The sequence below is a fragment of the Eubalaena glacialis genome, chromosome 5 (genome assembly GCF_028564815.1).
Source record: "Eubalaena glacialis isolate mEubGla1 chromosome 5, mEubGla1.1.hap2.+ XY, whole genome shotgun sequence".
Taxonomy (NCBI): Eukaryota; Metazoa; Chordata; class Mammalia; order Artiodactyla; family Balaenidae; genus Eubalaena; species Eubalaena glacialis.
The window spans coordinates 94,331,960-94,345,320 of NC_083720.1; the positions used below are offsets into that span (position 1 = coordinate 94,331,960).

General features: G+C 42.7%; 1 protein-coding gene across 1 annotated transcript in view; it reads right to left on the minus strand.

Annotated features, from left to right (window-relative positions):
- Positions 1 to 13,361, minus strand: part of PPEF2 (protein phosphatase with EF-hand domain 2) — a 51,460-nt gene that overhangs the window by 23,243 nt on the left and 14,856 nt on the right. The window contains exons 2-5 of the mRNA XM_061191489.1: positions 7,302 to 7,418; positions 2,436 to 2,563; positions 2,227 to 2,284; positions 1,191 to 1,366 (exon numbers count right to left, since the gene is read on the minus strand). Of these exons, the coding sequence (XP_061047472.1) occupies positions 1,191 to 1,366; positions 2,227 to 2,284; positions 2,436 to 2,563; positions 7,302 to 7,356 (417 nt within the window). The 5' untranslated portion in view covers positions 7,357 to 7,418. The remainder of the gene's footprint in view (positions 1 to 1,190; positions 1,367 to 2,226; positions 2,285 to 2,435; positions 2,564 to 7,301; positions 7,419 to 13,361) is intronic.

A 13,361-nucleotide genomic window follows, 5' to 3' on the forward strand; every position in this document is an offset into this window, starting at 1 on the left:
TGTACAGATCCTTTTTTTTCTCACCCATCTTCTGCCCTTGTTTGTGCTTTGCATCATCCCCCAAATACTGAACGGATGTCCTCTTTCCTACCTACTTTATGTAATCCCTGCTTGCCTTGAGCTTGGGAGAAACACATGATTGTCTCAGCAAAGTATGAATAAGTGCATGTATATCGATGGTATCGGTGATCCTGACATTACTGGGAAAATCATCCCAGCTCCTCCTGCAGTGAATTATCTTCATATGAAAAAGGGGAAGGATTGGAATCTGTCATAAGAGCCAGAATCTGACCACTTCTCACCAGTTCCACCTCTACCACCAGGGTTTCAAGCCACTATCATCTTTCGCCTAGACTATTGCAGTAGTCTCTTGACTGGCCTCCCTGCTTCAGCCCTTGCTCCCTATACTCTATTCGGCAAACAGAGTGATTATATTAAAAGGAAAGCTGGATTATATCATTTCTGTGCTCATTGTCTCCCCATCTCTTTCAGAATGAAAGTCCACCCTACTCACCTCTCCATCTCCATCTTCTAATAGTTGTTCCCTGGTTCCCTCCTCTCCAGCCACAATGGCCTTCCTGATGTCCCCGAGCAGTCTAGGCAAGGTCCTGCCTCAGAGCCTTTCCATTTGTTCCCTCTGCCTAGAACGCATTCCCCAGACATCCACATAGCACCCTCTCTCACCACCTTTGACCTTTGCTCAGAAATCACCTTTTCAGTGACACCTTCCCAGACCACTCTGTAAAATTGCCATCTCTCCCACCTAGAACTTAGTTTATGCTTTGACATAGCTCTGTCACCTAATATATTAATATATAAATATTACTTATTTGTTATTTATTTATTATCTGTCTCCCCACTAAAATCTCAGCCCCATGAGGGCAGAGATTTGTGTCTGTCTTGTTCACTTTTCAGTGCCTAGAAGAGTACCTGCACATAGCAGCACTCAGTAATCATCTGTGGGACGAATGAACATAGAGATTACATGATGGGGAGGAGGGGTTTTCAATATGTAAAAACTAGCTGATCAGTTACAAGGTCCTGGCTAAGAAAAGGGCAAGTGGATCTCTCTGACGGATCCCTGACACAAACACCCTAAATCCAGGGCCATTCCTTCTGCATTGTGTCTGCTCTACTTCTACACATTCCGTGGAATTGGTGGTGACCCAGGTCCCCCGGGGTGAGCTTACTTGTTTCACTCTGAAAGCTTCCACCAGAGCAGTTGCATGGTCGGGAAGGAGCGGGAAGGAGAGACGTGGCCCCGTGTAACTGTCCGGTACCTCGATGGATTCATAGTCCCTGCAATTCTCCATCTCGGAGTCCTGGGGGGATCTCTCCTCAGTGAACATGCGGTTCAGGAAGTCCCCTAGTCAGGACAGAAAGGGTGGGCCGGCTTATGATCAGACCTGCAGGCACGGGCAATATAGAATTCATTCCCTGGACCATACTTGAAGTGGGTCCTGGCCAGTCTGGCTTCGGCTCCAACACAGGAGAGAAGAAAGTAAAGGGCAAAGAGATGACAAATTAGGATGGGCGGGAGAAAGGTTACGTTATTATGTCAATTCCATTCTACTTTTATTTTAAAAGATTGCCTTAGAAAGTACAGAAATTTATGGGCCTAGGTTGGTAAGCAGGAGGAAAGCGAAAACTGCGGTGGAAAAAAAGTTCACGGGCATTTCTGGTGTACTTAGTGAGTGTGGCAGATGCCTCAGACATTCAGGCAATTCATTTCCAAACGCTGCCCCTGCATCTCTGCCTGAGGGCTTTGTCCCTGGATCTGCAGAGAGCCCTGCATGGCAGGCCAGACCTGCGTGAACAACCCTTCCCGTCCGCCCCTCCCAGCAGCCTTCTACCAATGACTCTCGGGAGTTGAGACTCCAGTTCCCTGCCTTCAGGCGGGATACTTCCCAGGCTGCATTTTGCACTATTTCCCAGGTACACTGCAGGTTTAGTAACCCACCCTTTTTTGCCTGCCTCCCCTTTCCTGAGTCCCTTCCCCACTCCCTCCCCACCTCCCAGTATTTCCTGTATTTACCAAATAAACTCCTTGCACCCAAACTTTTGTCTCCAGGTGTGCTTCTAGGAGAACCATTTATTTGTCAGCCTCCTCGCTCATTCCCTGGCTGTCACCAGATTCACATTTCCCCTCCCTGTGCATCCCACACCTCACCCCGGTGTCTTTGACCCTGAGACAGGAGGACTGGCCATGTGGCAGTTCATACTCACTCTCGTTGTGACTGCTGGGGGTGAAGTGATCCACAAGGTAGCTGAAGAAATTGTGGAGCTGCAGAAAAACCCAAGAAGACGTGGCTTTAGAGATAGAAAGAGAACCCAGGAGTGGTCCAGATCAGCTGCACCTTCTAGGCACCTGGGCCTTGCTGTGCGGGGCCTGGAAGGCAGACCTAGAGGTGGCCCCATCCCACATCCTGTCGCACCTTGACCTGGTCTTGCTGCCCAGCATACTCTATAGACTGGAAGATGCTCCAGGTGCAGTGCCGCCTCATCTCCAGGCGGGCCATGTAGCGCCGGTACCACCTCTGGATCAGGGCCGCTGCCTTGAAGGCTGTGACACAGATGGAGAAGCAAGCCTGTGAGGTGGGACTCCCTGGGCCTGTGGGGGGAGGTGGGGGGGAGCCTCTCCCACTGTAACATGGGGACAAGATGGGAGGGAAAGCACTATATTTTGTCACCAGTAGGAAGGATTTGCCTCCCTGCTGGCCGGGGTGCTCTTTTCCCCATTCCCGCCCCCATCCCTCCTCCATTCTTACCTATTACTTATACTAAAATCACTGGAGGACTATTGGAATTCCCACTTTTTGATGAAAACATTTACATGTGTAGAGATGCAAAGTTTGGATTCTGAGAAAGAGATGTAAACTGGGGAGGTTGCAAGGTTACAGCATCCTTGAAGAGTAGGATGGTGCAGGTACTACTCAGCCATAAAAAAAGAATGAAATTTTGCCATGCGCAGCAACATGGATGGACTTGGAGGGCATTATGCTCAGTGAAGTAAGTCAGAGAAAGGCAGATACTGTATGATATCACTTATATGTGGAATCTAAAAAATATCAATACAACAAACTAGTGAATATAACCAAAAAGAAGCAGACTCACAGATAGAGCAAACTAGTGGTTACCAAGCGGGGAAAGAGAAGGGGGGAGGGGCAATATAGAGGAAGGGGAGTAAGAGGTACAAACTATTATGTATAAAGTAAGCTACAAGGATATAGTGTACAACATGGGAAATATAGGCATAGTTTATAATAACTATAAATGGAAAGTAACCTTTAAAAATTGTGTTAAAAAAAACACATTCAAATGCAAAAAAAAAAAAAAAAAGGATGGGATGATGCAGGGGTCAGAGGGTGGGGAGGACATTTTGATACTGCAACAATAGACAGGATGTCAGGAGTCTGGTTCTGGGCCTGGAACTGCCCTGACCAGCAATGTGGCCTCAGGCAAGTCAACTTTCTGGGCCTCAGTGTCCTCATCCAGAAAAAGAGATGAACTAGATGATAACTGGGGAGAAGAAACACACACACAAAATTACTACATACTATCATGTCAGGTGGTGGTCACTGCTTGATATCCCCAAATTCCTTCTATCCCTGTGGCTTTGTGTCCCCATCACAGTACACCCAGGACTGTGCTGACTATCCAGTCCGAAGGGCAGCCTTTGCTTCTCCTTTTGCCAGGACCTGTGCTGGGTGATCGTGTACTGCAGGATGGCATGAGTAGGTTGAATTCTTCCTTTGAGCTCTAGAACCTGCAGTCAAGTACTGCTGCCAGAGAAGAGGACAGCTGTCCACGTGAGTAACTAGATTCTCCTTAAGCTCCTGGGCCTGAATGTGCCACCAGGGATGAATGGAGCCTTTGTGGATAAAGCTGGATTGCAAAGGAAACCCAGCAGGTTCACTCAGGTCAACCTTGTGAACAGTAAACAGATTGATTTAATACACCTAGCTTGCATTAGAGAGCTAATGGAATTCCTACTGTTGATTTAATACACCTAGCTTGCATTAGAGAGCTAATGGAATTCCTACTGTTGATTTAATACACCTAGCTTGCATTAGAGAGCTAATGGAATTCCTACTGTTGATTTAATACACCTAGCTTGCATTAGAGAGCTAATGGAATTCCTACTGATGTCCCTAAGAGGAGATGAGATACAATAGTGAATGGGAAAAGAGAACTTGAGAGAAATTTAAGCAAAGCTGAATTTGGTTTTCTGTGAGGAAAAAATGTCATACACTAAGTATGTCCCAAAGGCACTCATGAAATAATAAGCGATGAGGATTGAATTCTGTAAATCCCCATTCAGAGAAGTGAATGAAATGCCCAGAGTAAGCGGTACTTAGCTAAAGTAACAAGTCATGGGACACACAGACATCTGCACCGCACCCTAGACCTACAGCATCAGAATCTCTACAGGGAACCCAGGAATCTGTAGGTTTAACAAGCTCCATGAATGATCCTGACTTGTGCTGAAGGGTAGGCATCACTGAGGAATATCATGGCCATCAAGTTTCCGTGAAAATGTTGTTTGCTAACACCTTGCCTCAAGCATTTTAAGGCAAGTGCTGCCAACTAGACATACTTATATCCTCAATACCTCTTCGGCTGCTCAGGGTAGGCAGACCAGGCAGTGCCTCTGTTTCTCCCTTTTATCCTCCCTCCCAATCCTCTGTCTAGGGCCTGGGTTCCATTGAGATGGGTGCTGTGAGGTTGTAGCATAGTTTAAGGACCTCTACCCCATCCTCCCTTCCCATCAGTGCAATACTGCATGCTTGGGCTCCTCTTCCTCAGCCTTGTGCAGACTAAATCCTACGGCAAAAGTTACAAATACACCTGGCTGTTAAAATTCCACATTAAGGACAAGGCAACCACGTGGGGAGACAGAGGCCAAGGTGAAGAGCCGTCCTGGAAGCAGAACCTCCAGCCCCAGCTGCCCTGAGGATCATAGACAAGCCATCTAGCTGGGCCCTCTGCAAATTCCTGACCCACAAAATCATGAGCAGAATAAAATCATTGTCTTAAGCAACTCAGTTTTGGGATTGTTTGTTATACAGCACCAGATAATTGGAATGGGAATTGTATAAATGTTTTATAAAATTATAAAGCAAATTTAAATCAAAATTTAAAAAAATCAATCTCTAAAAAGCAAAAGTCAAACAAGTGAATCTAATCTTGTACAAATTAGTGGCATAACCACACAGAAAGGAGTTCTTTCAAATGACTTGAAAATTCAGTAAGTTGTATATGCCTAGTGGATGTACTCAAAGGACAAAAAGAACTACAAAGAAATCTTAAAGAGTTTTCAGTAATCAAATTGTTATAATAGTATTGTTATTATTTTTCAGAAACTTTTTTATATGCTGTAGGACAAAGTAAATAATACCACATCAGTATCATTAGGGAAAAAAGTTTTTTTTAATAAAGAGAAAGGAGATATAAATATAATATCATATCAAAGTTGTTAAGTAAAAATATTGTGATCCTAAATATAAATTGGTCATTAAAATAATACATATTTTCTGGACCTGGTCACTGAAAAGGTGTAGGAAATAATGACCAACCTGGTAGCGAACACCCCAAGCTCTGGAGAAATAGCTATTTCTGGTCTGGAGCCAAAAATATGCAAGATGAGCCTGGGACCTATTGCCAAACTAGAAAGGAAGCCATGAGTTTATAAAGATGCTTAGGCTTATATAAACAAGGTGCTGTCACTATTTCCCTTGCTTCCTCCTTCATCTCTGGCTGCCTCTCCTCGGCCTCCTTCACTGGCTCATCCTCTTCGACCAATGCTTAATAAGTACTGGAGTCCCTCATGGCTCTGTCCTAGGCCCTGGTCTCCGACCTATCTTTACTCTCACTCTAGGCTACTTCAGTGACCCCCATGGCTTCAACAATCACCCGTACTCTGATGCCTTCCAAATGCATGTATCTCCACCAACATCTCCAAAATCCAGATCTGAATATGCAACTGCCTACTCAGCACATCCACCTGCATGTTGCATGGGCATCTCAAACCCAGTGTGTATAAACTCAGCACCTTCCTTCTATTCAAGCTTGGTTCTTCTCCATTATCTTTATGTCAGAAATTGGCATTATCACCTGCCGATGTTTTCTAGCTAGAAACCTGGAGGTCATTCTTGATCCATCCTTTTCCCCAACCCCACACATGTAATCAGGTGGATCCTATCAATTCCACCTCCTGAATATTGTTGGAATTCACCCTCTTCTCTCCATCTCTACTGCCACCAACTCTGGACCAAGGCATTATCATCTTCTGCTTAGATGACTTTAGTAGCTTCTAAATTGTTCTTCTGGGCTTCCCTGGTGGCCCAGTACTTAAGAATCTGCCTGCCAATGCAGGGGACACGGGTTCGAGCCCTGGTCCGGGAAGATCCCACATGCCGCGGAGCAGCTAAGCCTGTGTGCCACAACTACTGAGCCTGCGTGCCACAACTACTGAGCCCACGTGCCGCAACTACTGAAGCCTGCGCGCCTAGAGCCCGTGCTCCGCAACAAGAGAAGCCACCGCAGTGAGAAGCCCGCGCACCACAACAAAGAGTAGCCCCCGCTCGCCACAACTAGAGAAAGCCCGCGTGCAGCAACGAAGACCCAACGCAGCCAAAATAAATTAAATAAATAAATAAATTTATTTTTAAAAAATAATAAATAAATAAATAAATAGTTCTTCCTTCTACTCTTACCACCACCATCCAGCCTGCCTCAATCCCTTCTTCATGGAAGCCAGAAGGGTCTTTTATGTATGTAAGTCTTATTCTAGAACTCCCTGTTTTGAATTCTTCAGTGGTTCTTCTTGTCTTTAGGATAAAGTTTAAAATCCTACAAGCTCCTGAGTGACGTGGGCTCTGCACACCTCAGCAGCCTCATGCCATGTCACCCTCCATCTTGTTCACTTCAGACCACTCAGTTCCTTGAATATGTCTCTCTCCTTGCTACTTCATGACCTTTGTACCCTCTACCTAGAACGCTCTTTCATCTCCTTTTTGCCCAATATTATTTCATTCAGTTGTAAAGGTGTAGTTTGGGATAAACCCCAATGGACAACACTGACTCCTTGAGTAAATTTTAATTCTATTAAATATAGTTCATCAAGTCCTAAGACATTCAGCTGAGCATCCTAGTGGTCATGTCACAAGGAGGAGAAGCCGATTTTCAAGAGTTAGTATGAGGAGAAATGTAACGATTTCCTGCCCACCCTGAAAAGCCCCTCCTTATGCCATGTAGGCTTTGGGGTACCCACTGTTAGTCTGAAGGTGGGAAGCACATACCTTTCTCTGCATTCTGGAAAGCAAAATGATGTTGGGTTGAGGCGCCGCTTCCCATAGCATAAGTGTAATGTTTCTGCAGGACGCAGATAGCAGGTCCAAGGGAGAGTGAATTGTTTGCTGACAAAAGGAAGAAGGAGGAGGATTAACCAAGATGGCAGAGTAGAAGGACGTGCTCTCACTCCCTCTTGCGAGAGCACCAGAATCACAACTGGCTGCTGGACAATCATCGACAGGAAGACACTGGACTTCACCAAGGAGGATACCCCACGTCCAAAGACAAAGGAGAAGCCACAGTGAGATGGTAGGAGGGGCGCAATCAGAGTAAAATCAAATCCCATAACTGCTGGGTGGGTGACTCACAGACTGGCAAACTCTTATACCACAGAAGTCCACCCACTGGAGTGAAGGTTCTGAGCCCCACGTCAGGCTTCCCAACCTGGGGGTCCGGCAACAGGAGGAGGAATTCATAGAGAATCAGACTTTGAAGCCCAGTGGGAATTGATTGCAGGACTTCGACAGGACTGGGGGAAACAGAGACCCCACTCCTGGAGGGCGCACATGGAATAGTGTGTGCATTGGGACCCGGGGGAAGGAGCAGTGACCCTGGGGGAGACTGAACCAGACCTACCTGCTAGTGTTGGAGGGTCTCCTGCAGAGGCGGGGGCTGGCTCTGTTTCACCGTGGGGACAAGGACACTGGCAGCAGAGGTTCTGGGAAGTACTCCTTGGCGTGAGCCCTCCCAGAGTCTGCCATTAGCCCCACCAAACAGCCCAGGTAGGCTCCAGTGTTGGGTTGCCTCAGGCAAAACAACCAACAGGGAGGGAACCCAGCCCCACCCATCAACAGTCAAGGGGATTAAAGTTTTACGGAGCTCTGACCGCCACAGCAACAGTCAGCTCTACCCACCACCAGAGCCTCCCATCAAGCCTCTTAGATAGCCTCAACCACCAGAGGGCAGACAGCAGAAGCAAGAAAAACTACAATCCTGCAGCCTGTGGAACAAAAACCACATTTACAGAAAGATAGACAAGATGAAAAGGCAGAGGGCTATATACCAGATGAAGGAACAAGAAAAAACCCCAGAAAAACAACTAAATGAAGTGGAGATAGGCAACCTTCCAGAAAAAGAATTCAGAATAATGATAGTGAAGATGATCCAGGACCTCGGAATAAGAATGGAGGCAAAGATTGAGAAGATGCAAGAAATGATTAACAAAGACCTAGAAGAATTAAAGAACAAACAAAGAGAGATGACCAATATAATAACTGAAATGAAAACTACACTAGAAGGAATCAGTAGCAGAATAACTGAGGCAGAAGAACGGATAAGTGACCTGGAAGACAGAATGGGGGAATTCACTGCTGTGGAACAGAATAAAGAAAAAAGAATGAAAAGAAATGAAGACAGCCTAAGAGACCTCTGGGACAACATTAAATGCAACAACATTTGCATTATAGGGGTCCCAGAAGGAGAAGAGAGAGAGGAAGGACCCGAGAAAATATTTGAAGAGATTATAGTCGAAAACTTCCCTAACATGGGAAAGGAAATAGCCACCCAAGTCCAGGAAGCGCAGAGAGTCCCATACAGGATAAACCCAAGGAGAAACATGCCAAGACACATACTAATCAAATTTGCAAAAATTAAAGACAAAGAAAAATTATTGAAAGCAGCAAGGGAAAAACAACAAATAACATACAAGGGAACTCTCATAAGGTTAACAGCTGATTTCTCAGCAGAAACTCTACAAGCCAGAAGGGAGTGGCATGATATACTTAAAGTGATGAAAGGGAAGAACCTACAACCAAGATTACTCTACCCGGCAAGGATCTCATTTAGATTTGATGGAGAAATCAAAAGCTTAACAGACAAGCAAAAGTTAAGAGAATTCAGCACCACCAAACCAGCTCTACAACAAATGCTAAAGGAACTTCTCTAAGTGGGAAACACAAGAGAAGAAAAGGACCTACAAAAACAACCCCAAAACAATTAAGAAAATGGTCATAGGAACATACATATCGATAATTACCTTAAATGTGAATGGATTAAATGCTCCAACCAAAAGACAAAGGCTTGCTGAATGGATACAAAAACAAGACCCATCTATATGCTGTCTACAAGAGACCCACTTCAGACCTAGGGACACATACAGACTGAAAGTGAGGGGATGGAAAAAGATATTCCATGCAAATGGAAATCAAAAGAAAGCTGGAGTAGCTATACTCATATCAGATAAAATAGACTTTAAAATAAAGAATGTTACAAGAGACAAGGGAGGACACTACATAATGATCAAGGGATCAATCCAAGAAGAAGATATAACAATTATAAATATATATGCACCCAACATAGGAGCACCTCAATACATAAGGCAACTGCTAACAGCTATAAAAGAGGAAATTGACAGTAACACAATAATAGTGGGGGACTTTAACACCTCACTTACACCAATGGACAGATCATCCAAAATGAAAATAAATAAGGAAACAGAAGCTTTAAATGACACAATAGACCAGATAGATTTAATTGATATTTATAGGACATTCCATCCAAAAACAGCAGATTACACGTTCTTCTCAAGTGCGCACGGAACATTCTCCAGGATAGATCACATCTTGGGTCACAAATCAAGCCTCAGTAAATTTAAGAAAATTGAAATCATATCAAGCATCTTTTCTGACCACAACGCTATGAGATTAGAAATGAATTACAGGGGAAAAAACGTAAAAAACACAAACACATGGAGGCTAAACAATACGTTACTAAATAACCAAGAGATTACTGAAGAAATCAAAGAGGAAATCAAAAAATACCTAGAGACAAATGACAATGAAAACACGACAACCCAAAACCTATGGGATGCTGCAAAAGCAGTTCTAAGAGGGAAGTTTATAGCTATACAAGCCTACCTAAAGAAACAAGAAAAATCTCAAGTAAACAATCTAACCTGACACCTTAAGAAACTAGAGAAAGAAGAACAAACAAAACCCAAAGTTAGCAGAAGGAAAGAAATCATAAAGATCAGAGCAGAAATAAATGAAATAGAAACAAAGAAAACAATAGCAAAGATCAATAAAACTAAAAGCTGGTTCTTTGAGAAGATAAACAAAATTGATAAGCCATTAGCCAGACTCATCAAGAAAAAGAGGGAGGGGACTCAAATCAATAAAATCAGAAATGAAAAAGGAGAAGTTACAACAGACACCGCAGAAATACAAAGCATCCTAAGAGGTTACTACAAGCAACTTTATGCCAATAAAATGGACAACCTGGAAGAAATGGACAAATTCTTAGAGAGGTATAACCTTCCAAGACTGAACCAGGAAGAAGCAGAAAATATGAACAGACCAATCACAAGTAATGAAATTGAAACTGTGATTAAAAATCTTCCAACAAACAAAAGTCCAGGACCAGATGGCTTCACAGGGGAATTCTATCAAACATTTAGAGAAGAGCTAACACCTATCCTTCTCAAACTCTTCCAAAAAATTGCAGAGGAAGGAACACTCCCAAACTCATTCTATGAGGCCACCATCACCCTGATACCAAAACCAGACAAAGACACTACAAAAAAAGAAAATTACAGACCAATATCACTGATGAATATAGATGCAAAAATCCTCAACAAAATACTAGCAAACAGAATCCAACAACACATTAAAAGGATCATACACCACGATCAAGTGGGATTTATCCCAGGGATGCAAGCATTCTTCAATATACGCAAATCAATCAATGTGATACACCATATTAACAAATTGAAGAATAAAAACCATATGATCATCTCAATAGATGCAGAAAAAGCTTTTGACAAAATTCAACACCCATTTATGATAAAAACTCTCCAGAAAGTGGGCATAGAGGGAACCTACCTCAACATAATAAAGGCCATATATGACAAACCCACAGCAAACATCATTCTCAACGGTGAAAAACTGAAAGCATTTCCTCTAAGATCAGGAACGAGACAAGGATGTCCACTCTCACCACTATTATTCAACATAGTTCTGGAAGTCCTAGCCACGGCAATCAGAGAAGAAAAAGAAATAAAAGGAATACAAATTGGAAAAGAAGAAGTAAAACTGTCACTGTTTGCAGATGACATGATACTATACATAGAGAATCCTAAAACTGCCACCAGAAAACTGCTAGAGCTAATTAATGAATATGGTAAAGTTGCAGGATACAAAATTAATGCACAGAAATCTCTTGCATTCCTATACACTAATGATGAAAAATCTGAAAGAGAAATTAAGGAAACACTCCCATTTACCATTGCAACAAAAAGAATAAAATACCTAGGAATAAACCTACCTAGGGAGACAAAAGACCTGTATGCAGAAAACTATAAGACGCTGATGAAAGAAATTATAGATGATACCAACAGATGGAGAGATATACCATGTTCTTGGATTGGAAGAATCAACATTGTGAAAATGACTATACTACCCAAAGCAATCTACAGATTCAATGCAATCCCTATCAAATTACCAATGGCATTTTTTACGGAGCTAGAAAAAATCATCTTAAAATTTGTATGGAGACACAAAAGACCCCGAATAGCCAAAGCAGTCTTGAGGGAAAAAAACGGAGCGGGAGGAATCAGACTCCCTGACTTCAGACTATACTACAAAGCTACAGTAATCAAGACAATATGGTACTGGCACAAAAACAGAAACATAGATCAATGGAACAAGATAGAAAGCCCAGAGATAAAGCCACGCACCTATGGTCAACTAATCTATGACAAAGGAGGCAAAGATATACAATATAGAAAAGACAGTCTCTTCAATAAGTGGTGCTGGGAAAACTGGACAGCTACATGTAAAAGAATGAAATTAGAACACTCCCTAACACCATACACAAAAATAAACTCAAAATGGATTAGAGACCTAAATGTAAGACTGGACACTATAAAACTCTTAGAGGAAAACATAGGAAGAACACTCTTTGACATAAATCACAGCAAGATCTTTTTTGATCCACCTCCTAGAGTAATGAAAATAAAAACAAAAATAAACAAATGGGACCTAATGAAACTTCAAAGCTTTTGCACAGCAAAGGAAACCATAAGCAAGATGAAAAGACAACCCTCAGAATGGGAGAAAATATGTGCAAACGAATCAACAGACAAAGGATTAATCTCCAAAATATATAAACAGCTCATTCAGCTCAATATTAAAGAAACAAACACCCCAATCCAAAAATGGGCAGAAGACCTAAATAGACATTTCTCCAAAGAAGATATACAGACGGCCATGAAGCACATGAAAAGATGCTCAACATCAGTAATTATTAGAGAAATGCAAATCAAAACTACAATGAGGTATCACCTCACACCAGTTAGAATGGGCATCATCAGAAAATCTACAAACAACAAATGCTGGAGAGGGTGTGGAGAAAAGGGAACACTCTTGCACTGTTGGTGGGAATGTAAATTGATACAGCCACTATGGAGAACAGTATGGAGGTTCCTGAAAAAACTAAAAATAGAATTACCATATGACCCAGCAATCCCACTACTGGGCATATACCCAGAGAAAACCGTAATTCAAAAAGACACATGCACCCGAATGTTCATTGCAGCACTATTTACAATAGCCAGGTCATGGAAGCAACCTAAATGCCCATCAACAGACGAATGGATAAAGAAGTTGTGGTACATATATACAATGGAATATTACTCAGCCATAAAAAGGAACGAAATTGGGCCATTTGTTGAGACGTGGATGGATCTAGAGACTGTCATACAGAGTGAAGTAAGTCAGAAAGAGAAAAACAAATATCGTATATTAACGCATGTATGTGGAACCTAGAAAAATGGTACAGATGAGCCGGTTTGCAGGGCAGAAGTTGAGACACAGATGTAGAGAACAGACATATGGACACCAAGGGGGGAAAACTGCGGTGGGGTGGGGATTGTGGTGTGCTGAATTGGGCGATTGGGATTGACATGTATACACTGATGTGTATAAAACTGATGACTAATAAGAACCTGCAGTATAAAAAAACAAACAAACAAAACAACTAATACTAAACTTTCATTGGGTTATTTGTATGGA